Here is a 25,872-nt window from a genome sequence, read left to right on the forward strand (position 1 = left end):
TTGTTGAAGGGATCCCCTCATCCTCCGCACCTGCACATTCTGCTGCAGTTTCTTCTTCTCATTGGTCAGCTGCACGCCCCTCTCCTCCTCGTCCTCCAATCGGCTCTCCAGCTCACTCAGTACTTCCTCCAGCTCCTGCTTCCTACTGGCCAGCCGCGCCCTCATCTCCTCGGCCTCGGCGAACAGCTCCGCCTCTGCCAGCAGCTGGTCGGCCAGCACCGTCTTCTCGTCTTGCAGCTGAGGGCGTGAGGCGCACGTCAGTCAGATAAGCTTCTCGACTACAACTTCGGACAGGACTACAAATAAGCCACAACCCTTTAAGCTCTGCTGCCAGCAGTATATCAGACATCCTGCATCCCTAATCCCCAGCTGAGTCCAGGTTGAGCAACACGTATACAAGAGCCCTACAAACTAATTAGTGCCAGAAAAGGAGGTAAAACAAGACCACATAAACTTGGGCTTGGCCGTGTTACAGCTAAGATGAGATGAGTGCCGTGAAGCCCACCTGTGTGTGCTTCCTGTCCAACTCCACGTAGTCCAGTTCCACCCTCCCCAGATTGTCCTTAGCCTTCTGTAGCTCCGCCTCCCGGGACTGGATCTCCTCGTCCTGCCGCGTCACTTGTAGCAGAGGCTTAACCTGGAAAACAAACCGCGCCAGGGGTCAGAGGTCAGACTCCCACCTGCCGCACCATTCCATTCATGTCCCTCTCGCTCTCTCTCTCGCTCTCTCTCAACCCCCATGGTTTGTGTTGTGCTCTGTGTGAGTCTGGCTCTATCCCTGCAAATGACCCCCACTGCTAATTGGACGGGCTAAACCAGTGGGCAGATGGTGCCCAGCGTGGGGTGCTACCTTGGTGAACAGTCTCCACCACTGCCAGTTGCGGAGCTTCAGGTAGGCCGCGCAGTTCCTCTGCATCACCCTCAGCGCGCTCAGCTGCTGCTGCTTCTTCAGGTAGGCCCTGGGGGGGTGGGGGACGCACACACACACACAGCACAGCAGGGTTAGCACCACCAGGCCGGGCGGGGAGAGGGGTCGCTCAGTAGCTAGCTGGTTAGTTTGGGCTCAGCCGGGGGGGGGGGGGGGGGGGGGGGGTCGTACTTGCGGGCCAGGTATCCGCGGGCGGCGCTCTGGAAGCGGATGATGGTGTCGGTGATCTTCAGGTCGCGCTCCTCCTCCAGGTGGCCCAGCACGCCCGCCCGGAAGAACACCTTGCTCTGGCCCACGCGGAACAGGTTGTGGTCCAGCTCCAGGGCCCGGATCTGGGGGAGGAGGGAGGGGAGGGGGCCGAGTGGTGGTTATGCAGGGAGTGGGGTGGTGGTGGTGGCAGGTCTCTGTTGGTGAGTTGAGACCGTGTTGAGTGTGGCTGGTGGTGGGGACTCACCATGAGCTCTGACGCCTGCTTCCCATCCATGAAGGTGCGAGGGATGGCGTTGGGAGTAAGGATCTCATATCTGGAAGATAGGTAGAGAAATGTCAATTTAATTTAGCGTTTGAATATGAGAAAGAGAGAGAGAGAGAGAGAGAGAGAGAGAGAAATATGGTGGTGGAGAGACTAACCAAACACATTTACAGGTGATGGATGAGGAACTTGAGTGAGAGGTGTTTGTGTGTGTGTGTGTGTGTGTGTGTGTGTGTGTGTGTGTGTGTGCATGTGTGCTTGCATGCGTGCGTGCGTGCGTGTGTGTGTGTGTGCGTGCGCTCGTGTGTGTGTGTGTGTGTGGTTGAGAGAAAGAAAGAGACAGATGGTTGTGAAAGGAGTTGAGTTGCTTGAGTGGGCTGTCTAGTATAGCTTCTAACACAGGGGTACAACAAGAACAGTCTCCCCTTCACACACACACACACTCGTACACACACATACACATAAACACACACATGAACACACACGTACAAACACAAATACACACACGTATAGAAACACATCCACACACGTGCACAGACACACATGCACAAGCTTCCCCCCCCACCTCTGTCTGAACTCCTGGAAGGGGATGCGGTTGGGGAAGCCCTGTCTGCAGATACGGATCCCCTCCAGAACCCCGTTACACCGCAGCTGATCCAGGACCAGGTTGGGACTCAGCTTACCAGCCTGTAGGGGGGGACGGTGAAGAGAGAGGGGACCGATCAGGATCAGAACAACACACGGGTGCAGGAGACAGAGGGGGGGGGGGGGGTCCACAGAAAGAGGAAAGGCAATGTTTTGACGAAGGAATGGAGGAAATAGTGTGTTTTGGGGGTAAGGAGTAAGGGGGGTGGCCAAATTAAGCAGGAAATAAGAGGAATTGTGGGAAGAAAAATCGAAAGCAATGTGGCGTTATATATGGTGTAGAGAGAACATGGTGGTGGAGGGCCGGGTGGATGCCCTAGGCGTGCACCTTCTTCTCGTGGTTTGGGATGATGCAGCGCAGGAAGTTGGGGTTGGTGTTCCTGAGCGTGGCCATCAGCTTGGTGAGCGACTCCTTGTACAGCTGGCCCACCGTGCGGAACATCCCCTTCTTGGTCTTCAGCCCGGCCGCCCCAAACGTCACAGGGCCGCTGCTCTCCCCACTGGACCCCTGATCCAGACCCACGATCCTCTCCACTGCACACACACACACACAGGGACACACACACACACACACACACACACACACACACACACACACACACAGGCGCACACACACGCATAGGCACGCACACACACATAATATGTCTTATTACTAAGCCACCAATTGGTTAATAATCAGTGAAGATAAAGAAGGCCAGTTCTACACATGTGATTCAAGCTGTTGAGGTTGGACTGAAACCATTTTGGTTCTAAAGTCACTTCATAAGGAGGCGGCATCTTTACCTGATCTTTAAAGCCAAAATGGAGCCCAGTCTGCAAAACTCATCAACTATCTCAGACTCTGGCTGGCTTGGGTAATTAGATGGTATGAATGGACTTTGGCGCTTATTCAGGATTACATATTGTCTACTGTTTGCGCAAACATTTGTCAACAGAGAATGTTTTTTTATTATAGCTTGACTAATTTTACAATCCTGAATATTGGCCGGATGATGAACTAGATGTCGCTTCAATGAAGATGCGTGACTACTGTGATTGTGTGCTTGAATCAAATGAATTAGGTATGCATGTATAAGTGATAAGTGAAGAGCTAGCTAACACAACCACAGCACGCTAGCTAGAAGCCAAAAAACGTGGTCAGTCTGCCGACGACAACGATAGCAGCCAACAACACGACTTGGCAAACTAGAAACACAAACGCCTAAACTGGAAACACAAACGCCTAAACTAGAAACACGAATGCCAAACTACAAACACAAACACCTAAACTACAAACACAAAACGCCTTAACTACGAAACTAACTCACACGCGCTATAGAACACACACAAAAACACAAGGCTAGCTAAATCGTCCAAACAGAAACAACTAAACAAACAGACAGACAACAACCAAGGGGGGGGGGGGGGGGAGGAGGAGGGGGGGTGAGAGGCAGGACGGAGGGATGCGGCGAGGAGAGGCGTGGAGGAGAAGGACACCTACTGTCGCCGCCATTAGCCTGGATCGTGGCATAGGAGTCAAAGAAGTAAACACGAGGAAGAGTCTGAATGTCTGAGGCGGGAAGCCGGCGGATGCACAGGAGAGGAAAGAAGGTATGGAGGAAGAAAGGGGGGGAAAAGGGAAGGGAAGGAGGTGAGTGGAAGGGAGCAGGATCGATGAGGATCGTTAGTAAGCAGGATGAGATGGGGAGTACACAAGGAGCAACAGTGGGAGGATGAGAAGGAGGAGGAGGGCAGAAACAACAGATGAGATGTCAAAAAATTTATGTTAAATGATAGAGAGAAACAAAAGAGAGATAAATTAAAGTCAAGATACTTTGCAGCTGAGGTCATTAATGCGAAATTCGTTATTACATAAAAAGCAATATAAACAAGTCAGATTTTTGACAGAAAAGTAGAAAGGCATTAACAAACAATAACGTTATATACTGTGCACCAGAATAAAGGAAAGCACTTGAGGCTGATGTGAATCTGGGAGCGCGGGTCTCACCCTCTCTCCACAGCTCAGAGATGAAGTGGTCCGAGGACTGGTGGAGCAGAGACGCCACGTTGTCGTTGAGTGGATCCATGTTCTTCACCAGCCAGTCGTTGGCCTTGTAGTCCACCTGGTCAACAAAAACAAGCACACACGTTTTAACTCCGATACACAGCTTGGTATAAGTTAGCCAACCATTCTTCATTATTTACAATTTCATAATTCCATAGTTATTCCATTTGTTTTCCATTTTTTATCAAAAGTGACGTAAACAGGGAAACATGGGTGTGGCCTTTCTCAAGGATGTTTACAACTAGACTGCGGACGTTGGCCTTTAAGCCAGCAACCGTTCAGCAAAGATTCCACCACTATACTATCCTGTAGTATCAATGTGCGACTCACAGTCTTATAAAGTATCAATGGAGCAGTCTGATGCATTCAGGAGAGCTTCACTACCTTTCCGGCGTAGTGAATGATGGCGAAGTCGGCCTCCTGGCGTGGCTGTCGGGGTTTGAAGAACTTGGGATGGGTGCCTTGTTCACCAGACAGCTTGTCCACAAAGGAGCGGTCCGTCGCCCGGGGAAACCAGCATTCCTCATCCAGCAGAGCCAGGACACCCGGGGGGTGGGCCTGGGGGGGGGGGGGGGGGGGGCCATTAAACCCACCATGAATGTGGCTTGGATAGATGCATGCGCCACTGTGCGCCCACTTAGTAATTGCAAATGCGGGCAGGGAACCGAAGACCACTCTGGATCCATCCTAAATCACTGTGTGTTTGCGGCTAGCCCATAATGTGAGGTCTTTCATATACAGATATTAATATGGCCATATCTGACATCTGTCTGCAGAACAGAGTTTAGATTTCTTATCAATATGTATGAAATAGCACCAGCGGACACACATGTGTCCCATACGGTCATGAACCCTGTGTGTGTATGTGTGTGTGTGTGTGTGTGTTTACCGGTCTCTCGATGAGGTCGATGCAGGGCTGCAGGTCCAGGCCGAAGTCGATGAAGTTCCACTCAATGCCCTCCCGCTGGTACTCCTCCTGCTCCAGGATGAACATGGTGTGGTTGAAGAGCTGCTGCAGCTTCTCGTTGGTGTAGTTGATGCACAGCTGCTCGAAGGAGTTCAGCTGAGAGGGGGGGCCAAGGAGCAGGAGGTTAGACCACAACAGCCCAGGGGCCGGCTCGCTTCAGTCAGCACGTACAACTTAACGTTAAGAGTTCACACACACACACACACACACACACACACACTATCTATAGCACAGATAGTGCCTCTATTTATATTTTTTACCACATAATACGTTACATTCATACTTAATATAGGCATGCAATTATTTATGAGAGTCTGCCTGGAGGAAATACAGAACGAACGCAAGAACACCCAAACCCACCTGGAAGATCTCAAAGCCAGCGATGTCCAGGATGCCTATGAAGGAGGCGCCCTGCCTCTGCCTGCGGTCCAGAGCTCTGTTTATCCGGTGGACCAGCCATCTGAACAGACGCTCGTATGTAGCCTTGGCCAGGGCCTCCACCGCAAAGTCGGCCTGGAGACAGAGACGAGGAAAATGGTTCCATTCAATTCAATTTGAATTGTATAGCCCTTAATAACAGGAACAGTCTCAAAGGGCTTAACAGGCCATGTATTTATATGTATACGATGGAGCGGGGGATCGATTAACAGATAGGACAGATCGATAGATAGACTTAAAGTCCTCACCTGCTCTTTGGTCTGGGCTTTCTGGACGTATTCTCGCCCTACTTTGATCCTGGGTGTGAGGATGGCTCGGGTGAACTCAACCACACTGATGCCAAGCAGATGGCACATTTTCTGGGCAGCCGTGTCGTCGGGCATGGAGGCCTGGTCGTGGTTCTTCTCCTTGGTGAAGGAGATGTTCCCAAACTGGAGACCCGCAGAGATGACCTTTAACATGGCTACGGGCCAGACAGGGGAAAACAGAAGAAGAAGAGGAAAATAATGAGGACAATTAGTATAACAGGGCGACACAATTTACGAGGCGCTTTATTTCAAAAGCCATTCATTGATTTGTTGTCCTTGATGTCCTTAGCCAGCAGTGAGGGGTTATGCATCTGGCTCAGGGATGCCCGTAGGTAGACGACAGCCGTGGGGGGTTCAGAACCCAGAACACTTTCAACCACCCAGCCTCTAGAGATTATCCTGGCATTTATTTAATGTACTTTATATGTGACACTTATTCTTACCCCTGACCTTAACTCAAGCCATGCCCTGCTGTCTCTTACCCAGGGACTCATCGGGGCTGAAGCCCATGATGGTCATGGAGTCCATGGTCTGGGTGAAGTTATCGGCGTCGCTCTGGCCCGGGATCGGGATGGAGCCCCCGCTCAGGAAGCGGTACTCGTCAGGGTTCCCCAGCAGCAGGTCGGCTGGGGAGAGGAGAGACGGCCAATCATGCGATAGAACAGGTGAGTGAGTAAGGACTCTAGAGTAACATCCACCCTACACGGTGTGCTAGTAGTTTGGAGCTCAGGGGTGTGGACCTTTGCCTTTAGGGGAATTAGTGTTTTGACATTTTTGATTCTCAATGTGTGTGTAGCTAATCCAAGTCCATTTATTTATGTGGCACTTAAATCACAATAGATTCTTTCAAATAAATGTCCTCAGAAGACCAACACAGGTGTTTCTCATAACACTAATTAAGGGTCTGTTACTGTTCTGCAGAGATGGGACAAAGTCACTGTTTGGCAAGTCCCAAGGCTTAGCAGTCAAGTCCGAGTCGAGTCCGAAGTCAAGACAGGGAAAGGCAAGTCGAGTCCAAGTCAAAGTCACACCAAAGCCAAGTCGAGTCCAAGTCCAAGTCCCAAACTTTTTCAAGTCTTGATCAAGTCACCATGTATTTTTCCTTAATAATGTCATTATTAGGCTATTGATCATAATTTCAACATATCACTCTAATGTACAGTCATTTCTTATCAATACAGTTATAATATGTTCATTGTTTCTGTCTTCAAATGTGTTATGATATGCGCATGCGCTGAAATCTTAGGTTGTTAAAAGTAGAACAATAGGGTGGGATAATATAAGTCATGTGACTCGAGTCCACATCTCTGCTGTTCTGTACAAAGGGAACAAGTCTTAGTTTAGTGTACTGGTGTCCTGGTCCATAAACATATCACACCTATAACAAGTGTTATGTGTGACACCTCTGTGAAAGGGTCTATTACAGTCTCAAAGGGCTTCACAAGTCCCATTTGACATGCATGTATCTCTGTAGCTTTGTATGTCTCTCTCCTCACCCCTGGTGGCGTCTGACGCCCCAGACAGCAGCTGGTAGAAGATGTGGAAGGTCCTCTCGTCTTTGGCCTGGCGGATGGCCCGGGACTTCTCAAGGAGGTCTGGGCTCAAGGGTCAAGGGTCCCTACATGTTCAGTGGGCCGGACACCAGGCGGTGCCCTCTAACACTTTAACTATAACCGGGGTCCACTACAGAGATTGGGTGGTGAGTGGGGACCCCGAAACAGCCAGCTTTTGGGTTTACATGAAAGGATACAGGTTTCAATGTTAGCACCGACGATGTAGCCAGCCACATCGAAATTAATGCGAATGAATTTACCCTGAAGGGAAAGAATAGAAATAGGTAGATTATGTCTTCTCAATCAATATCAATACACAATGAACATCCCTAATGCTACTATTACTAATACTAGTACTACTGCTACTTTATTAATTCAAATAATAATAATACAAATAAAAATGTATAAATACAATTAAATGTTATTGTATTTGTACCACAACAACTACTACCACCACTACCAATACCACTAACACTAATAATAATAATAAAAATAATAATAATAATAATAAAATATATATTTTACATATAATAATAAAATAGTCAACAACTACTGTTTTCTTCAAAGTAATGCAAGGCTTTACAAAGATGTGAACCAGTCTTACAAATCTGGAAGAGTTGTCGTTCTTGACCGTCTTTGCGTTGCCGAAGGCCTCCAGGATGGGGTTGGCCTGTAGCAGCTGTCTCTCCAGCTCCCCCTGGGACACACAGCACAGCCTGGGTCAGCTCCCAGACAGCCACCACCGACACATGGAGGACACCTCCATGCTCCCTCATCACCATAATGCACCACCACGCTTCTTTTAATCATTTGTTTTCTTTGCATTTTCAGCAATAAAACAGATGTGGCTAATGGAGTTCAGCTTAACGGAGGCATGTAGCACACACAGCATTCATACAAACAGGACTGTTCTAACACCACCACCCCCAACACCACCCCCTCACAGCCTAACCGGAGCTCATCCATTAGTCCATAAGTGATGGCATTAATATTTAAACAGGCGTCCCTGCAGGCAATGTACACCCCTACACACAGCTAGGGAAGGGACCAAGAGGAAGGCCTGGTGCTGGCTGCTGTACTTAGGAGTCAGATCTGTGATGCTAATAATCTCCAGTCGCTGAAGTTTGCTGAATTGCATTACTCTGGCTGTCGCATTGGCAAGCGCAGTACTGATTGTTGCAGTAGCAGCAGCAGCAGCAGAAGGCAAGCAGACACTTTATTGCAGGTGTTTTGTATTGGAAGAGCTATCTATGGGAGCTCGCTACACAAGCATGGACTACAATACCATCAAGCCACATTAGGAGGAGACACGCACAAACACACATGCATGCACGCACATACACACACCAACACACACAAACACAAAAACATATGTAGACTAGGACGCCGATGATGCTTGTATTGATAACAAGCACACATTTCAAACAATGGGTACATTAAGTTGACACCTATAAACTCCACCAGCTGCTGAGCTGCATCCCTGTGTCCATACTGATATATGACAGCTATGCTAATAGCTAGCCTCAACAGCTACCCTTAGAGCTCAAATTCCAACATTTGGAACATTTTTGACATACTCTACTGTTCTGTAATGTAAATGAACTCATTGTTTGCCATCCGTGAATGTTAGAAGGACAATGTTTGTTTTAAAAACAAATCCCGGAGCATTTGTTGTGTGATAAACAGAGTGAAGTATATCACCCTGGGGCCCTCGGACCATCTTTATTCAGCTTTATTCAGATGGCACGCTGTTCATAGGTAGCCACTGGTGTTCCATATCCTCTTACATTGAGAATCCTATCATATACACGTATATACTAGGTTATAATAAGAAGAAGTGAGTTATATGTAATATTCCAACATGTTAATCCCATCTGAAGCAGCATAAAATTGTAAGCAAATAAATAAAATAACGTTAGCGTTTGTACGCTTTTATACTCACATATTGCATACTCTGGGGAGTTACAAAGGAATTGGTTTTAGGAGGAAGAGGATGGGTGGAAAGAATAAACAACAAATGAGTTAAATGGACACAAAAAATAAATAACACAGCTATACAAAAAGAACAAGAACAGCGTCAACAAAACAAGGAATACAAACATTTTGGAAATAAATGCAACGCAGTATGTGCTTAGTTACTAAAGACTGTCGTAAATATTGTCAGTACATTTCAGAAGCTAAAGAACAACCTCACCCAATAACCAAACCCCCCCGAAAAGCAGTTTGGACCTCATCTCTTCTATTGCAAACAATTTAATTAGCACTAACGAGTGCCAGGGGATATCAATTATTTGTGGCATCGTCTGCTATCAGTTTCACTGAATCGGTAATGGCCCCTGCAGCGCCCTGTATCACCATAGAGGGCGCTGTCACAGAGGGTCGGTTTCTAGGGATGGGTTGCTCTTTGAGCCAGCTGTCAGTGGCTCATTAGCCGTGTCATTAGGAGTGAGTTCAGAGCAGAGTAGACCAGAAGAGGATATAACAGGACAGGAGCACTCACCCTGTTCACCAAACAGCCTCTAGGTAGTGACCTAGTGCCGTCCATCTGAGCAAGCAAGAAGGATAGAACAACCACAGACAGAGAGAGACAGGAAGGGGAGGCGTGTGAGTGTAGAACTGAATCAGACAGTATTGAGAATATGGAAGGGAATGAAGAACCCAGCCGTACTGAAAAGGAAGCTTTCTGCATTTATTACATTATGTAAGATGTATAGTAACATCTTACATAACATGTAAGATGTTACTAACATAGTATTTAGCAATACCTTTTGAAAAAAACAGCATTAAGGAAGACAGGGAGAAGGTGAAATATATTTTATGCCCATTTCTTGATAAGATAAAATACTTGAAATCCCCAAGAGTAAATGTTTAGTAATTGCAGATTGAAATGAATAGGCCGCCTTGTAGAGCAGGTGTACTGATAGATGTAGAGGATGGAGAGATAAGAAGACATGTGCGAGAAACACCTGATCCTTCCAGCAAAGTCAGTGCAAAGTCCCGGGTTAACAAGGCGTCCCATCCCTCCATTACCCCTGGGCGGCCCTACCGTAGAAGACTCCTGTTTTCTTCCTGGAGCTCCAGTCTTGTGGGAGGAGGCCACGTGGGCCAGATACTGGATCACTTTCTTAGTGTTCTCTGTTTTCCCTGCACCAGATTCCCCTCTGGAAGACAACCACACACACACACACACACACACACACACACACACACACACACACACACACACACACACACACACACCCACACACACACACACACACACACACACACACACACACAGACATATCCATGTAAATTGTGGATAGTCTAATACAATCTTATTTTTATAAAAGTGGGATCCTCAAAAGAGAAAACCCCAATAAACGCACACATGGTGTGGATTATAAAAGGTGTATCCAAGCAGAATAAGGAGAGGGGAACACAGGAACAAAGGAGCCAGCACACATTCATCAGCCTGGAGTGTGGAGCCCCTACTGAGCAGGGAACCACACAAGGGCCAAACAGAAAGCAGGTGTGCAGGAACAGTGGGGCTCATGGTTCTGGGGCTGTTACCCGGGGCTAGTAAACCCTGTCTGGTTGGAAGAGATGATCTCAAAACAGAAGCCCTGTCCCTAAAAGGGGGTGAGAACCCCAGTTCAGTAGGAACATAAACTAGGAACCTTTACAATGACAGGAAGTGGCAGGAGAGGAAGGAAGACATGAGGACAAAAGGGGGGCGGCAGATGGCAGGCCTTGAGACAAGGAGAGACATAAGACACACAAACACTGATGTCCATGGAAACACAAACACACACACACACTTATGCACACGCACAGACACACACACACACACACACACACGCATAAACACACACACACAAACACACACACACACACACACTCACACACACCATTCGAGGACACAAAGCCGATGGACCTTCAATCACCACACAGCAATCACAGAGGTAAAGTCTGGCTACTCACGTGCACAGTATTGACTGGTCTTCTCTGTCTGTGGAGGGAAGATATAGAAAGGAAAAGGTCAGAGGGACTCGTACTGACTTGGACATGTGCTTGCACACCAGTTCCTCCTCACAATGATAAAGCAATCATCGGGTTCAGGGCCAGATACATGGACAGTGTGGTAAAGAGGAATCACATCCATTGTCATTTGAACCATGTTTGTTATGCTGTTCCCCATCTCTGACTAGGATACTGTTATAGCATTGCCGCTGGTAACGAATTATAACCCTGAACATAACCGTCATAATCATTTGAGGAATTTGGATTACACTTTGGTCCTTGTTCTGAACACTATTTGATCAAAGGTGTAGGGTTTACTTTCTGTTAAAGCTGCACACTGGCAAAACAAGTAGAGCCATGGCCCTCATTATAAAACCCTACTTCATCTGCATATTGTTTGTGTTAGTGAAACATACCCCATTCAAGAATTGCTTTTAAAATGCATAAACCAACATTCATTTGTCTATCCCTCTTCAGCCTGAACCTGTCTGTGAACTTTTAGTTTGTTCTTCTGTGAACTCTTTGTTCACAGAGGAGTAGTGATTTGGTAAGAAAAAGCAGGAGTGTTGCTCAACTGGTCTTCTTTTAACAGCAGCACACCACCCTGGTGTCCGACACAATGGGCTTTCTGAGTCACCGGCAGGCTCTTTTTATTCAGATGTTGCTATAACCATTCCCACGCATGAAGCCAGAGATAATTCACACCGGTCCTACAAGTTGGATATTGTACACATCGACACATCTTTAAACAGCAGAGATATGGCAGCGGGCGAGAGATCGGGGGGGGGGGAGAGCGATAGAGGTGTCTCAATTCTGAGAATGTGAGAAAGTATGGGAGTGCCCGTGAAAGGCAGGCTCATCGTTCTTATCCAAATAATCTCATCCCAACGCCAAAACATTGCACAACAGCCCCATAATGGCTTTTTCGTACGCACTTGAAAACACAGTTAGGACATGACAGTTGGAGGACATGAAAACACCCATCATTATCATTATGATGAGTGTCAGCTTAAGCTGTTCATCCAAACCGGTTGTGGCGTTTCACCTCACTGCCTCAGCTCCAGCTCCTTGCCAAAAGTTGTCAAGACCTCTCTCACCTGTACAACACCCACTTGACAAAAGATGACGTAACTTTGTTCAGGGAGCAGGTCTCAGGATCATAAATAACGGGTGAAGGAGTGTGATTATGTTTTACGACCACAGAGTGGCTGATAAGGGGCTGGGGATGTTTACTAGGGGTCAGAGGTAGGGGGGTCTGACGCGTACCTTGCAGCATGCTGCGGTAGGCCGCCTCTGAGATGGCGTAGATGTGCGGGGGCATCTCATGCCGCTTCTTGCCGCGGTACATCTCCACGATGGACTCGGTGTAGACCGGAAGGTTCTTGTAGGGGTTGACCACCACGCAGAACAGCCCTGAGTAGGTCTACACACACACACACACACACGTGCGCGCGCACACACACACACAAAAATGTAAATACACACACAGACACACATGTGCAGAATGCGCACATCACACAAAACACATACACAAACACACACACACACACAAGCACAAAAACAAGCAATATTAACTCTCGCCCTTGTGCCACCTCTTTGCAAAAGTAACCAGAGATGCTTGTACCCCCCTCCCCCTCATGCACCCACCCCCACACACCCACCCCCACACACAGGAATAACTTTGTAAAACGACCCCAAGCCTAAGTCAACCCTTCCCTATCGGTTTCACAGGTGATGCCAGAGTGATGGACACTAGCGCACAAACTCACACAACACCACGCAGGCTTCACCCCCACACACGCAGACACACTGTTCCCAGTCTTTCCCGGTCTATGTGGCTTTAGCCTTTAATACCGTTAAGTATGTATGTATGTATGTGTGTGTGTGTGTGTGTGTGTGTGTGTGTGTGTGTGTGTGTGTGTGTGTGTGTGTTTGTGTGTGTGTGTGTGGGGGGGGGTGCGTAGGGTGCATGTATGTATGTATGATTAATTGATTCATTAAGTGTAAATCTGAATGTATGTAGGTGTGTGTGTGCGTGTGTGTGTGGGGCTGGAGGGGGCGTGAGTATTTATGCATGTGTATGTGGGAGTGTGCGTGTGCGTGAGGGTGTGTGGGTACTAGTGTTTGTGTGTGTGTGTGTGCATGTGTGTATGAATGACTGAATGATCCATTTATGCGTGTATGTGTACGTGTATATGTGTGTATATTTGTGCATATTTGTATGTACGTGTGTATACGTGTTTATCTTTGTGTATATGTGTGTATATGTGTGTATATGTTTGTATATGTGTGCGTCTGTACTCTGTGAACTGCATGCGTTTCCTTCACAGTGGCCCCCTGACTTACGTAGATGAGGCCGGAGTAGTATCTCTCCCGCAGGTTGTGCAGCACCGAGGCCTCGTTCAGGCAGGTGAGGTCGGCCATGTCCTCCACCTTGCTGAAGCGCGGCGGGTTCATCCGCTGCACCTCCTCCCTGGACAGGGTGAGCTTCCTCTGGCTGTCAGTCAGCTCTACCTCCACCTCGTCCCCGCGCTCCTCCCGGATACTGGCCGACTGGGGGGTGGAGGAAGGAGGAGAGTAAAGGGACAGGAATAGACCGAGAGACATCGAGAGGAGAGAGCGAAGAAAGAGAGAGAGAGGGGAGACAGAGAGGAGAGAGATGGAGAGGTGATAGATGGAGAGGGGAGGAAAGAGAGAGAGAGAGAGAGAGAGAGAGAGAGAGAGAGAGACAGAGAGGAGAGGGATGGAGAGGGGAGTAAAGTGTGAGAGTATAGAAAGAGAATAATATAGTGGAAAGAGGGGAGGACAAGGAGATGAATAGAAACATTGAGAAATAGGGAGAGTAGGAGGAGAGGAGGAAATTGGGAGAAATAGAGAGCGAGACAGCGGGGAAGAGACAGAGAGATGGGGTAGAGGGCAAACGTGAGAGATTTGTTGAAAGACGGAGAGAGAGAGAGAGAGAGAGAAAAACAGAGCGAAACAGAGAGAAAGAGCAAGAGAGAGAGAGAGAGTGTGTCACAAAGTGAGAACATTGACACAATAGCAGTGAAGAGGCGTGAGGGAGGCAAGGGGAAGTGTCCCTCTGAGCGGCACATTCTTCATGTTGTGGTCAACTGGCTGGAGAAGATGCTGATGGCAGTGTGAAGCATGGGGTCAGGAGGCCTCCAACGCTGGTAGACTGACCACGCATGTGCGTGTGTGTGTGTGTGTGTTTCAAGACTCAAGGAAACCACCAGAATAGGCACTGTTGTCTATAGGATGGAGATGGAGTGTATTTGGATGTATAAAGTTGAGAATGTGGGCGTGTCTTTGCGTGTGTGTGTGTGTGTGTGTGTTTGTGTTTGCATGTGTGTGTGTGTGCATGTGCTCATTTAATTGCATGCGTGTGTGCAAGGGCCCATGTGCATGTGTGTACTTGGTGCTGTGTGTATATGAATAAGTGAGTCCTTCCCTCAGATCATGAGTGTAAAATGAAGTCAGTGTCTCTGGCTCTGGCCTCTTTACTATTAGCAGGCTGAAGGAGAGTATTGTTCTATTCATAGAGCCCTCTATCAAAGCTGCCCAATGGCATGAGGGTGAGAGACAGAGAGAGAGACAGCACAAGATAAGATGGAACTCACATTCATATGTCGCTTTCTCTGAAAGTCAGACCAATAGATTTGCATACTGCTGGAATATTATTTTGCGTTACAAAGCAGTGGGACAAAAGGAGGGGAGCTGCGGCCTCATGGTAGTGGTTAGGTCTAAATGTGTTTAGCAGGAATCACAAGGACTTCAATAGGCGGTCATGGAGAGAACAAAGCAGTAAAAGAATCCAAATGCAGGGTAATACACAGCGAATGGCCACTCATTACATTTCACGTGCACGCAAGAACACATTACAAACAATTACACAAAGACAGCCCACACTGACACTAACCCACACCGCACACACATACACACACAGACACACACTGCACATAGTCACAGCCACAAACACACAACACTATTTCACACACACACACACACACACTCACGCTCACGCTCACACACACACACACACACACACACACACACACACACACACACACACACACACACACACACACACACAGACACTCACAGACAGTAAGACAAATAGACACTCACACACACAGACACACCCACACTGCCTCGCCTCGTCTCACCTGTTTGTTTGACACACCCAACAGTGGAGAGGCATGTACACACCCGAAGCTAATAATTTACCAAAAAATATTTTTACTGTAGATAGTAAAAATGAACATAGTGGAAAATCTGATCCGACACAATCACATCCAAACCTAGATTCCTACAGTCACGATTTCAAACAAGGCTGTATGGCCCATGAGGGAACCACGCCCTCCCCAGGGCCAGGGGACCTCACCTCGAAGCCATGCTTCTCTGAGGGGACCCAAACCAGCCTCTTGGCCGCCCAGTCTGCCTGGCTGGCCGATGAGAACGAGGCCGTGGAGTTGGCGGTGGGGGAGCCCGGCATCACCCCCGACGTCAGGAAGCGGGTGACATCATTGACGCCGCCCCCTGTTGGCTTGGACATGGTACTGCTGGCACTGCTTAAAAGGAGAGGGAGGAGAGAGCAAGAGAAGGAGTTAGATATGAATGAACATGGGCGTTTGGGGGGTTATGTTTTGCTCTTCGTCACAGACCCAGTGCTGCTTGAGCGGATGCACACTAGAACGCTGGAGAGGGTAGCGTATAGTCTGTGTTTAGCCATGACCCTGATTAGCACGCCAAGACAGCACACAAACACACATGTGCACAGACACACATGCACACACACAAACACACACACGCACATACACAGGCGAGAAAGGAGAGCAGGCAGCCTAGCATCCAGGCCATATACAATGGAGCCCGGGCCAGGGATGGCCTAGTTGAGAGACACGGCAACTCAAGGAGACAACTGACATGGAAGAAGAGGGAGGGGGGGGAGATTTGTCAACTGACTCAATAAACTGACATGACAGCATGAGTTAAAAAGAGTGAGAGAGGGGGGAGGAAGAGGAAAGGTGGAGAAAACTAGAGGAGAGAATTGGTGTGCTAAGATCTGAAGGTTCACTTTCTGAAGAAGACGATGCCTTCTTCCTCTCTCAGTCTGACCGAATCGACACACTGACGTAGTGAGGTCACATGTTGCTCCCAAAACAGTGGAGTGTGTCTGTGGATTTGCGATGATGTTGTTGACAGGGGAGATACAACTAAGGCTGGTTACTACTACTCGCACCAATCGTGAAGCAGCTACTTCCAAGGCGACCTTAGACCTCATACAGGAGTTTTTGCTTCTTTGTTGTACAAACTAATGACAATAACCTGTTCTATGGAGGATTGATGATCAATGTAAGTGTTCAATCATTGATTGACAAAAGAGTCAGCTACCCATACATCCCATAATAATCTACCGATTGGTGAATGCTCCTTTTCTCTCAGGGGTAAATTAAGGCCTTATAAATGATTTGAATAATTTCACAATTCCCATTTAAGGTTCCTAAAGAAGTAACGTTAAATATTGCCATCAGTATGAGCTATTTTTCATAGAGGTGTGTGCTTTATGTTCACACAGTGATCAAATGTTAGATTTCGGGCCTAGATGCCTATCATGGGTGATTAAAATGAGCTGCCCACATACAGTCAGCATGACACAGTCCACACCGTGTGAAAGGTATTCTCTCTCTCTCTCCCTCTCTCTCTCTCTCTCTCTCAGGCTGTGTTCTTGCGTGTTTGAGCTACCTGTCTGCTCCGTGCCTAGCTTGGTATGTCATCGGTCCTGATTCCTTCTGCCCCTGGCTCTTGCTGAGTGTCTGTCTGCGTGTCAGGCAGTCTGCGACATGAAACAAAAATGCTGTCAGCAGCATACCTGTCACTAAGGTCACCATGGGTGCGGAGGAGGAGGAATCCCAACAAAAGAATGGCCACCACCCATGGAGTCACTATGTATGAGACACATTTAGTAGAATAGAAGAATAAACATTCCACGAAGGACCTACCCAAAGAGCATCGTAAACTAGCACGTTGAAAGATGTGTGTCACTCCAATTAATTATCTTCAGGCCAATGTGTGTAATCATAATGTACCCAATTAGGGTTGCCAAACATTTTACATTTCACTACAATGTCCTGATAAGAGAAAAAAATATTTGTTATACATGCATCAACGGCAGCTGCCGGTTCAACACCATTATAGGCCTACACTTATTGGAACATCTGGAATTTGGTGCATTACAGCAAGAATGAGCACCAGACCAGCACGTTAGAAGACTCTCCTCCATAGCAACACCTGGGCTACCCCGCAGCAGCAGACTCACACAGACAATACATTCAGAGTTTGAAGAGGGGGTCATTCACTGCAGGGGTCGTGTCGTGTGTGTATGCATTCATGTGTTAATGCGTGCGTGAGCTTGTGCGTCAGGGGTGGGGGTGCTAAAGACGTTTTTTAATTATTGGTGGCGATGATGGTGATCGAACCGCAACGCTTTAGTAATATGTGATGCTGTCGCAACGCATTCAAACAGACGTAGACAGACGTGACATTTCCTCCGTAATTACACCACGTCTCTGCTTATGGCATTGAGATCATTCTTTATCGATCATATGAATTAGGCTGGTGTTCAAATCGTGCAACAATCGCAAGCACAGTTGAAACCCAGCAAGTGAACGATCACATTATCACCATTAATATACCTCTAGTATGACATAATTAATATGTAGCCCAATAACAATCATAGAAATCATAACCATTTTCATAATCATGTTTTATATGTTGTATACGTCTATGGTGAAATCTTCCTACGACACTATATTGTGCTACAGCCTGCGGCCAGGCAATGAAGCCTATAGGCAAGGGCGTGAATGGGGATCACACCAGCACCCCTTTTCCAACACACTAGCATTTCTAGGCGTCATGCCACCAGCCTTCAGACTATCCTAGCGAGGTTAGCCAACCCCACCGAAACATAATACGTCGCCTTTCACAGGATATCACACTCGCTATTTACGACTGGATTAGTATAATTAAATCGCTCACCTTCAGGATCCTACCCGAAAAGCGAATAAGGCTAGAGTGCGAGGCAAATCAAAGGTGGTGGTTCTTTTGTTTTTTTTCCCCTGATTAATAAGTGTGTACCTACCGCAAATGCGGCTTTATCATTGCACCGCTTTCTCAGTGAGCGCCGCACACACACTTCAGTGGGAATAAAGATACAGAAGAGGGCGGGCCTTCGGGCTCGGCCGGAGAAAGCGCTTCCTACATATACACCAATCAAACGCGAGAACAGATTTCAAGGCGCGCCTCTGTCACAAGGACATCCAATCAAAGCGTACAACCCTGCGCTGGACCCGCCTTATGAATGAGACAAATGCGCACCGCCTTTTCGCTGCTCTTACACCAGAGTCGCGGTGACAAACGAGGCTGGAGACAGCGAAAGAAAAACCGCACTAGCCCCTCACAGTTTGTATTAAATGTAAAAGGCGGAGCGGTGCAGCAGGTGCCGACGCATCACTGGCGCTATACAAAAAGAAACGCGCACTCAGTTGGTGAATATAAATGGTAAAACCTCCCAGACGGTCTGCGGTCTGGCTCTCTGATAGAGTAGGCCTACGAGAGGACGACCACAAAGGTTTGTCTTGGGTAATCTGACACGGGGTCTGCGAAGAACCCCCCCTCTCCCTGCTGGCCTGCTGGAAACCACGCACGACAAGCGAGGAAGACGCCTCGGATTCTCAACGAATAGTGAATTTAGTATCGCCCATGGTCGCCTTGGTGTAAGGTTATTAACGCAGAGATGTTAGTTAAGTTTTGATATCGATTGGTGGTTAATTTCTGGTGTGAAACAGGTCTAATGGAAAGGCTACTAATAGGCCTGAATGTGACCCTGTGGTCCATAACATGGATGGTGCATAGTGGCAGGACACCCAGCCCTATGCATTCAGGAGGCATAGAAGAACAAGACAGTAACGTAAATATGCGTGCTTTATTCACTCCACAAAGTGCCAGTTCACCTGGAAGCCCTCTGTCACAAGAATCCGTGAAATTACAAAGTAGGCCTTTATACAGTAGTCTAGCCTAGTAGAAAAATAGGACCGGGAACTACTGGTTTTAATTGACTAGTGTAGTGGTTTGAATTCGTGGTGCATATGAAAATAACAATGATGACGTGGAGAAAAATATAAAAATACAAGATAGATTAGGTCTACTTGAATGTGCGTAAACTGCCAGGGGAACAGAATAATCCATCTGACATAGGGGGGGAAGTGATCGATGCCATTTGGGCCCCAAGTTCAAGTTACTTTCCATAACAAGTGGTGACAAGGAGGAAGACATTGCCAGCCATGTGGTCTAATAATAGAACAGGGTGACCATCAAAGACTCAAAGTGTAAAAAGGGAAGAGAAACACAGGACAGTGAGTACACAAGCAAACCACTACAGAAAACAATGCCTGGTCAAAGGTAACATCTCGGACTGATCATGAACTCATACACACTGCTGCTACGCCCTGCCCACCGGTTCTGACCCAGATGCAGAAGAGCCTAGACCAGTGATATTTGCCTCCAGTGGTATTAGTTACACACATTGCCACTGATCAGATCATCCACAAATAATTCACAGGTTAATACACTGTCCAAAACAAAAAAGTGGTGAAAACACACTGAGCACATATTGGAGCCATGGTCGCTACAAAGCTGCCGTCTCAGCAAGTATAGATTACTAATTTGTCAAAATATACATCATTATCCATGCAGCATGATTAGCTTATGAAGCAATCACGTAGGCCCTGGGTTACGATAATAAGCTTTTGACATTATATCCCAAATAATCCACTTTATAAAACACATCATTTAGATAAGAATGATCAAGCAAGTAACTAGAACCAAATTTGCAACCAATTTGAATAATATAAGATTTATTCTGCCTAATGTAGGCCTATTCCAAGATGACTAACAGTACTCCTACTTCACACAATACAAAATAATTAATATGTTCAACAGACTGTACTGCCATCCACCAGGGTCCAGTTACAAAATAAGGTATGGTAATTATCTTGATTTAAAGGCACCGCCCACTGTTCTCTCACATGTTGTGAGATGGACATAAACCAAGAAGCTAACCAAAATAAGGATCGAAATTCAATTAGATGAGTCAGTTCATTAAGAGAAATCATGTTACCGAATTTCCCCTTTAAATGTACACAACTGGTTAATGGGAAATTATGTTTTTGAATTTTTGGTTTTTGGTCTTGTTTTATATTGTCTATTGGAGCGACCCCTTACCTTCATCTTAATTAATAGCCCTTACCGTGGCTTTAATTAATACTGGGGCATGGACCTTTTAGCCTACAATGGCGTTATACAATCTCAGGAAAATAAAAAATATACGATTGTACTGACTGGGAAATGTATAGTGTAAAGAGCAATTAGATGCTATTCAATAAATTGATTAATTTATAAATTAATAATGCATACAATGACAGCAAGTTCTTCCCCACTGCTGTATTTCAGTGTCTACCCCCTTAAAGTGCACACTCAACATTCATGTGAATACCAACCTTTGCATGTTATATTCATATTAGCATTACATGTTTATAAACTCGTACAGTACATTACATGCAAAGGAAACTGCTGGGAATTGCTGCTACTTTCCAGAAGTTTCCCTGTGTTGATTCAGTTCCTCATTGGCTCTAACAAGTTGTCCACCACTTAATGAAAAACCAGGCAGAACCTTAGGCAACTTGTACAAGACATGAAGATTAATTTGCCTTACTTACCGTAACAAAAAACATTCGAACAACAAATCCACATTACAAGGATCATTACGGAGTAAATTCCTTGAAGAAACTCTGTGTGACTGAAGTCCATACATATTCCAAATAACATTTCATCAAGCAAGTAGTTTGAAGTGCAGTGAAAGGTTACAGTCATCGGGGGGCGCCGTTTCATACGCTGACAGCTAGATGGCGAGCCAAATGAGCATATTGCGTTTGTGAGAGGCCGGCCAGAGACTCAACAGGCATGTTTAATGATTGTGCAAGATCGCCAGGACCAATCAGCCAACTGGGCCAGTGTAGAAACCCATCTCCTCATTAGAGTTATCCCCAACACTTCTGTCTTTTAGCCTATCTGGCCTACTCTGCCTATCTTTATCTGTATCTCTGCCACTTTTTCAGTCTGCCACCCTGTCTCTCTCAATGTGTCTCTATTTTTAATAAAGACAACATAAAATGTGTCTATTTTTTCTCTCTTGTCCTTAAATGACTAATTCCTAATAGCTTGACATTTACAATAAATTGACTCTCACTCTTTACCCTTCCCTCATTGTTCCTTTAAATATCTGAAATTCTCAGCTTTTCTATTTATCCCTCGTCTGCTTCCCTATTCCTTCAAGGGTTCTTTCCTATATTTACTGTTTCTCTGTCCTAAAGCCCCACCAACGACACCCCCCCCCACTGAGTCAGTTGTTGTGGGGGTGTTCTGAGGGGAAGGGCCGCTGGGTGATGCTGGTCTGGAGGCCGTTCTGGGGGTCGCTGTCCAGGGACCCCAGCTGCAGGGCCACCTCGTTCTCGTAGCAGAAGGACGTGCGGGAGCTCTGGCTGCACTTCTGCTCCGCCAGCTCCTTAGCGCTGCAGGTCGGCGTGCTGGGGATCTCGTACGTCCGGTTGAAGAAGGAGTAGTCCACCTGGAAAAGGAAGGGAAAATACAACTCTAGATGTAAAGCGAGATACACCACGCATGGACCTCCATCAGCGGATCTCAGTTACAAACTGTGAACTGTGGAGTCCACACCTTGGGTTGCCTCTTAAGAAAACGCTCAGTTGTTTGAGGTTTATGTACTGTTGTGAGTATCTGTTTAGGGCTCATTTACTGTTTTGCAACCCTTTGATTTAGCGAGTAATAATTGTGGATGGATGGTAGCGCAACATTCAATGATTGGAGGTGGTTTGGTCCCTTGTAGTTTATCTGTGTTTTTCTTGTCAGTTTCCGTTCAGCAACACCTTCTTTGCTTGGAATTTGGTGAGGAAACGTAACCCTAGATTTGCCGCCTGCGGAGCCCCCTGTGAAGGCCTCAGCTCTCCTACCTGGTAGCAGTCTTTCCTCTCAAAGAGCACGGGCTCGAAGCGCTGTCCCCAGTGGATCTCGGAGGCCAGGTAGGAGCTCCGGCACTGCGTGGTCATGGCCGTGGCCTCCACCATGCCCTCCAGGATCACCACCACCTCCAACTCAGAGTCCTTCTCCAGCGCGCTGCGGTCCATCTCGTAGAAGGGCGACTCGTCGTCGATCTCGTGCACGATGGTGACCGGGGAGACCAGGAAGACGCGGTCGGAGCCTGTGTCAAAGCCCACGTTGATGTCGGCGTTATCCAGCGGGAGGTACTCTCCTTCTGGGGTCACGCGTGGCTGGGAGGGGGAGGCCGGTCGGGAGAGATGGGAGGGAAGAGAGGAGAGGGGTCGATGACGAGGAGATGGAGAAGTAATGAGCAGTGGTTCTACACACTGAACTCAACTTCACATACAAACAGATGGGTTTGTTTTTCATTAAGGTCAATACAGTCATATAGACGCGCCAAGCAGTGACTGAGTGAATCAGAATGGCTGGTGCTTTGCCCCTCAGTTTTTCATATTGAAAATAAATGGCCTTAAATGTTAAGATAAGATTTACTGAATTCATTCCAGACAGCAAATTGTGGTTATTTAAAACCTCAAAAAGGTGTCAATTCAATTTGTATTAAAAAGGATTGAAAAACATACATTTTCCTTTCTCACCACCAACCAATGACATACCGTGTGTAACCATTACAGATTTGACTCATAAGTGAGCCTAGCTAGACCTGTCTTAAACGATTGGGCCAGTTTGTTATTGACAATGTCTATATTGAGATGTAACTCTGATCTAAATATTTGTTTTCAACTCACCTCCTCTCGCTTTGTACGAGTGTTCAGTGGTGTGTAAACACAGAATCAAAACAATCTGAGAAACCTACCGAGCCAGGGCGTATGCCCTCACTTGTGATGGACGAGGAGTTTTATATTTTCGATCAAAATATATTGCTGATTTTACATCTGGACAAAGACGTTAAAAATTAACCTGGGGTCTTTGCAAGCCAACCAAAACTTTTAAGTGGTCTGTATGCCATACCTAAGGCTATAGCTAACCAAGTGCATTTTATTGTGCAATCTCCAGCACCAGCACAGAGAGATGGGCATATCCGATCTGATCCATGTCAACCTAATCCCATCAATCCGGTCCCCTCTTTGGCATTGCCATGTTATTAAGTTGTTAAATATCAAACTGTTAAACCTCATCCTTCAACAGAGGTTGACTATGTGACGTCACACGCGTCATCCCATCCCAATCCCCACACTTCCCTGGGACAACAAGATGACGGCAGCCAGACAGGGGGGTAGGGAGTGGGGAGCAGACAGCAGACAGCGCTGCACAACAACAGGGGAGGAGAGCGGGTCGGTGGATGCTGGTTCTCAGTTCAAGAATCCTGCGCAAGTTAATCCATGCTAAATCTTCTAAACCCCCCTGAGGGAGTATACAACAAGCTCTTATTAACTACAGATGACACACGATACAGGCCAGATGGCCCCTCTCTCTCTCTCTCTCTCTCTCTCCCTCTCTGTCTCTCTCTGTCTATCTGCTGAAACCTAACATTTTCTTTCTCTGTTCTTGACTAGCTTTATTTTTTTGCCCCTGGTTTATGTTGGTTTACTCTGAAATGGCGATAGTTACAAGTGACAAGATAATTACAGACACCCTGTTTTTATTGCCTAACTTGCCTAACTACCTATGGATACAAACGTCATAACTGTAAAGCATTAAGAGCTACTCTTGATTTTCTTGGGCATGTCATTTCACACTAGGATTATCTCAAAAGAAAGGCTTGGGCATTGCCCCCTCTGTCTAAAATGTGTGTCACACTTAAATATTAAATTAAATAATATGCTTATATAATCCACTACATAACAGATAGCGGGAGTCAATTTGGGTCCTCAAAGCGTTTTCTTCATTTCATCAGGGACCAGTGCAAAGATTACTAAGAAAGTAGAATGCAGCAGAGACTCAGAGTGACCCGGTAATCATTCAGTCGAGTTTGCAGAACACATTAAAGTGGATAAGACCACCCGATTTTACAAACAAATATTGGTGGTCATAACCTCAGCCTTATTTAAACCTGCCTCCCTCCTCTTACCTTGAGCAGCTGGGCCCTCACGTGAGCCTCTACCAGGTGGCTCTTGCGCAGGTTGGCCACCCTCCACATCATGCACAGTTTCCCGTCCCGCAGCGCCACCACTGCCGTGTCCGAGAACACCAGCGTCTCGTTGCGCTTCTTGGGCTTGGCGATCTTTGCCATGACCGCCCCGATGATGAAGGCGTCGATGATGCAGCCCACGATGCATTGCAGCACGACGGCCATCACCGCCAGGGGACACTCCTCGGTTATGCTGCGGAAGCCGTACCCGATGGAGGTCTGAGTCTCTAGCGAGAAGAGGAAGGCCGCCATGAAGCTGTTTACCTGGAGGAAGCACGGCTCGAACACCACCACCACAGGCGCCGGCCCTCCGCCCGACTCTCCCCCGGTGCCCGGGGCCCCCTCGGTCCCCGGGGGCCCGCCGGAGACGGGGGCGAGGCGGACGGAGAGGTCTCCGTGCGCGGAGGCGATGAGCCAGAAGGCGAACCCGAAGAGCAGCCAGGAGAGGAGGAAGGAGAGGGTGAAGATGACCAGCATCCAGCGCCAGCGGATGTCCACGCAGGTGGTGAAGAGGTCGCTGAGGTACCGCTGGCCCCTCTCGCTCATGTTGACGAAGGTGACGTTGCAGCGCCCGTCCTTGCCCACAAAGCGCTGCCGGGGCCGGCGGCTGGGGCGGCGGGCGGGGCGGCGGCTGGCCGGGGAGGACAGAGAGTCCTTCCCTCTTCCTCCTCCTCCTCCCATACTGCCACCTCTCCCGCTCCGCAGCCCCGAGCACAGCCCACCTCTCACCTCGCCTTCTCGTGCTCCACCTCCCCCGGCCGCCTCCTCCATGGCACCCGGCCTCCGTGCGTCGTGGCTGTTGCCCTGCAGGCCCGCGGCCTTGCCGTTGTGGGTGGGGGACGGGCTGGTGGGGGTCCCCGCGCTCAGGGGACTCCCCCCGGCCCCTGCCGTGTCTGCAGCACTCTGCGCCAGCCTCATGACCTCCTCCTCCTCTACCGGCCCATCAACCACGGCGCTGAAGCGCCGCTTCACCCGAGCTGCTCCCATCATGCACTTTGTATTCCCAGTCCCAGTCTCTCAGGAATGCACAGCCCTATCCAGAAGTCCTGGACTGTAAATTCTTGGTCAGATACTGTTTGTGTAAATGAACAAACGGGTTGTTTTCCTTCAAAACAATAGATATCAGTGTTTGTAGTCAAATGGTGTCCCTGTGAACTGATGAGTCTGAGTCCATACAAGCAAATGGTAAACATGAGATGATTCCATTCAGGGCCATTGCCTGTCCAACTCCCACCGAGAGAAATGTGTGTTTCG

General features: G+C 47.7%; 2 protein-coding genes across 8 annotated transcripts in view; both read right to left on the reverse strand.

Annotated features, from left to right (window-relative positions):
• The window catches only part of myh14 (myosin, heavy chain 14, non-muscle), a 32,607-nt gene extending 14,060 nt beyond the window's left edge, over nucleotides 1-18,547 (reverse strand). For 2 of the 7 annotated variants that reach the window (XM_079737106.1, XM_079737112.1), the window contains exons 1-24: nucleotides 18,396-18,525; nucleotides 17,103-17,193; nucleotides 15,742-15,928; nucleotides 13,704-13,910; nucleotides 12,624-12,780; nucleotides 11,319-11,346; nucleotides 10,402-10,516; nucleotides 9,298-9,309; nucleotides 7,960-8,052; nucleotides 7,553-7,616; nucleotides 7,299-7,397; nucleotides 6,285-6,428; nucleotides 5,743-5,957; nucleotides 5,417-5,569; nucleotides 4,979-5,152; nucleotides 4,474-4,647; nucleotides 4,033-4,147; nucleotides 2,374-2,579; nucleotides 1,966-2,087; nucleotides 1,383-1,452; nucleotides 1,100-1,260; nucleotides 851-959; nucleotides 506-637; nucleotides 31-237 (exon numbers count right to left, since the gene is read on the reverse strand). In XM_079737106.1, coding sequence (XP_079593232.1) covers nucleotides 31-237; nucleotides 506-637; nucleotides 851-959; nucleotides 1,100-1,260; nucleotides 1,383-1,452; nucleotides 1,966-2,087; nucleotides 2,374-2,579; nucleotides 4,033-4,147; nucleotides 4,474-4,647; nucleotides 4,979-5,152; nucleotides 5,417-5,569; nucleotides 5,743-5,957; nucleotides 6,285-6,428; nucleotides 7,299-7,397; nucleotides 7,553-7,616; nucleotides 7,960-8,052; nucleotides 9,298-9,309; nucleotides 10,402-10,516; nucleotides 11,319-11,346; nucleotides 12,624-12,780; nucleotides 13,704-13,910; nucleotides 15,742-15,928; nucleotides 17,103-17,134 — 2,976 coding nt within the window. In that variant the 5' untranslated portion in view covers nucleotides 17,135-17,193; nucleotides 18,396-18,525. Of the gene's footprint in view, nucleotides 1-30; nucleotides 238-505; nucleotides 638-850; nucleotides 960-1,099; nucleotides 1,261-1,382; nucleotides 1,453-1,965; nucleotides 2,088-2,373; nucleotides 2,580-4,032; nucleotides 4,148-4,473; nucleotides 4,648-4,978; nucleotides 5,153-5,416; nucleotides 5,570-5,742; nucleotides 5,958-6,284; nucleotides 6,429-7,298; nucleotides 7,398-7,552; nucleotides 7,617-7,959; nucleotides 8,053-9,297; nucleotides 9,310-10,401; nucleotides 10,517-11,318; nucleotides 11,347-12,623; nucleotides 12,781-13,703; nucleotides 13,911-15,741; nucleotides 15,929-17,102; nucleotides 17,194-18,395 lie in introns of all 7 variants that reach the window. The other 5 variants (XM_079737107.1, XM_079737108.1, XM_079737109.1 and 2 more) reach the window with 5 other exon arrangements.
• Nucleotides 18,548-21,816: 3,269 nt separating this feature from the next.
• Nucleotides 21,817-25,608, reverse strand: kcnj14 (potassium inwardly rectifying channel subfamily J member 14; the record flags this gene model as incomplete). The annotated part of the gene is made up of 3 exons (XM_079737227.1): nucleotides 21,817-22,041; nucleotides 22,442-22,759; nucleotides 24,559-25,608. The coding sequence occupies 3 exons, from the start codon at nucleotides 25,606-25,608 to the stop codon at nucleotides 21,817-21,819; spliced, it is 1,593 nt and encodes a 530-aa protein (XP_079593353.1).
• Nucleotides 25,609-25,872: the final 264 nt, after the last annotated feature.

The sequence above is a fragment of the Pollachius pollachius genome (genome assembly GCF_949987615.1).
Source record: "Pollachius pollachius genome assembly, chromosome: 1".
Taxonomy (NCBI): domain Eukaryota; kingdom Metazoa; phylum Chordata; class Actinopteri; order Gadiformes; family Gadidae; genus Pollachius; species Pollachius pollachius.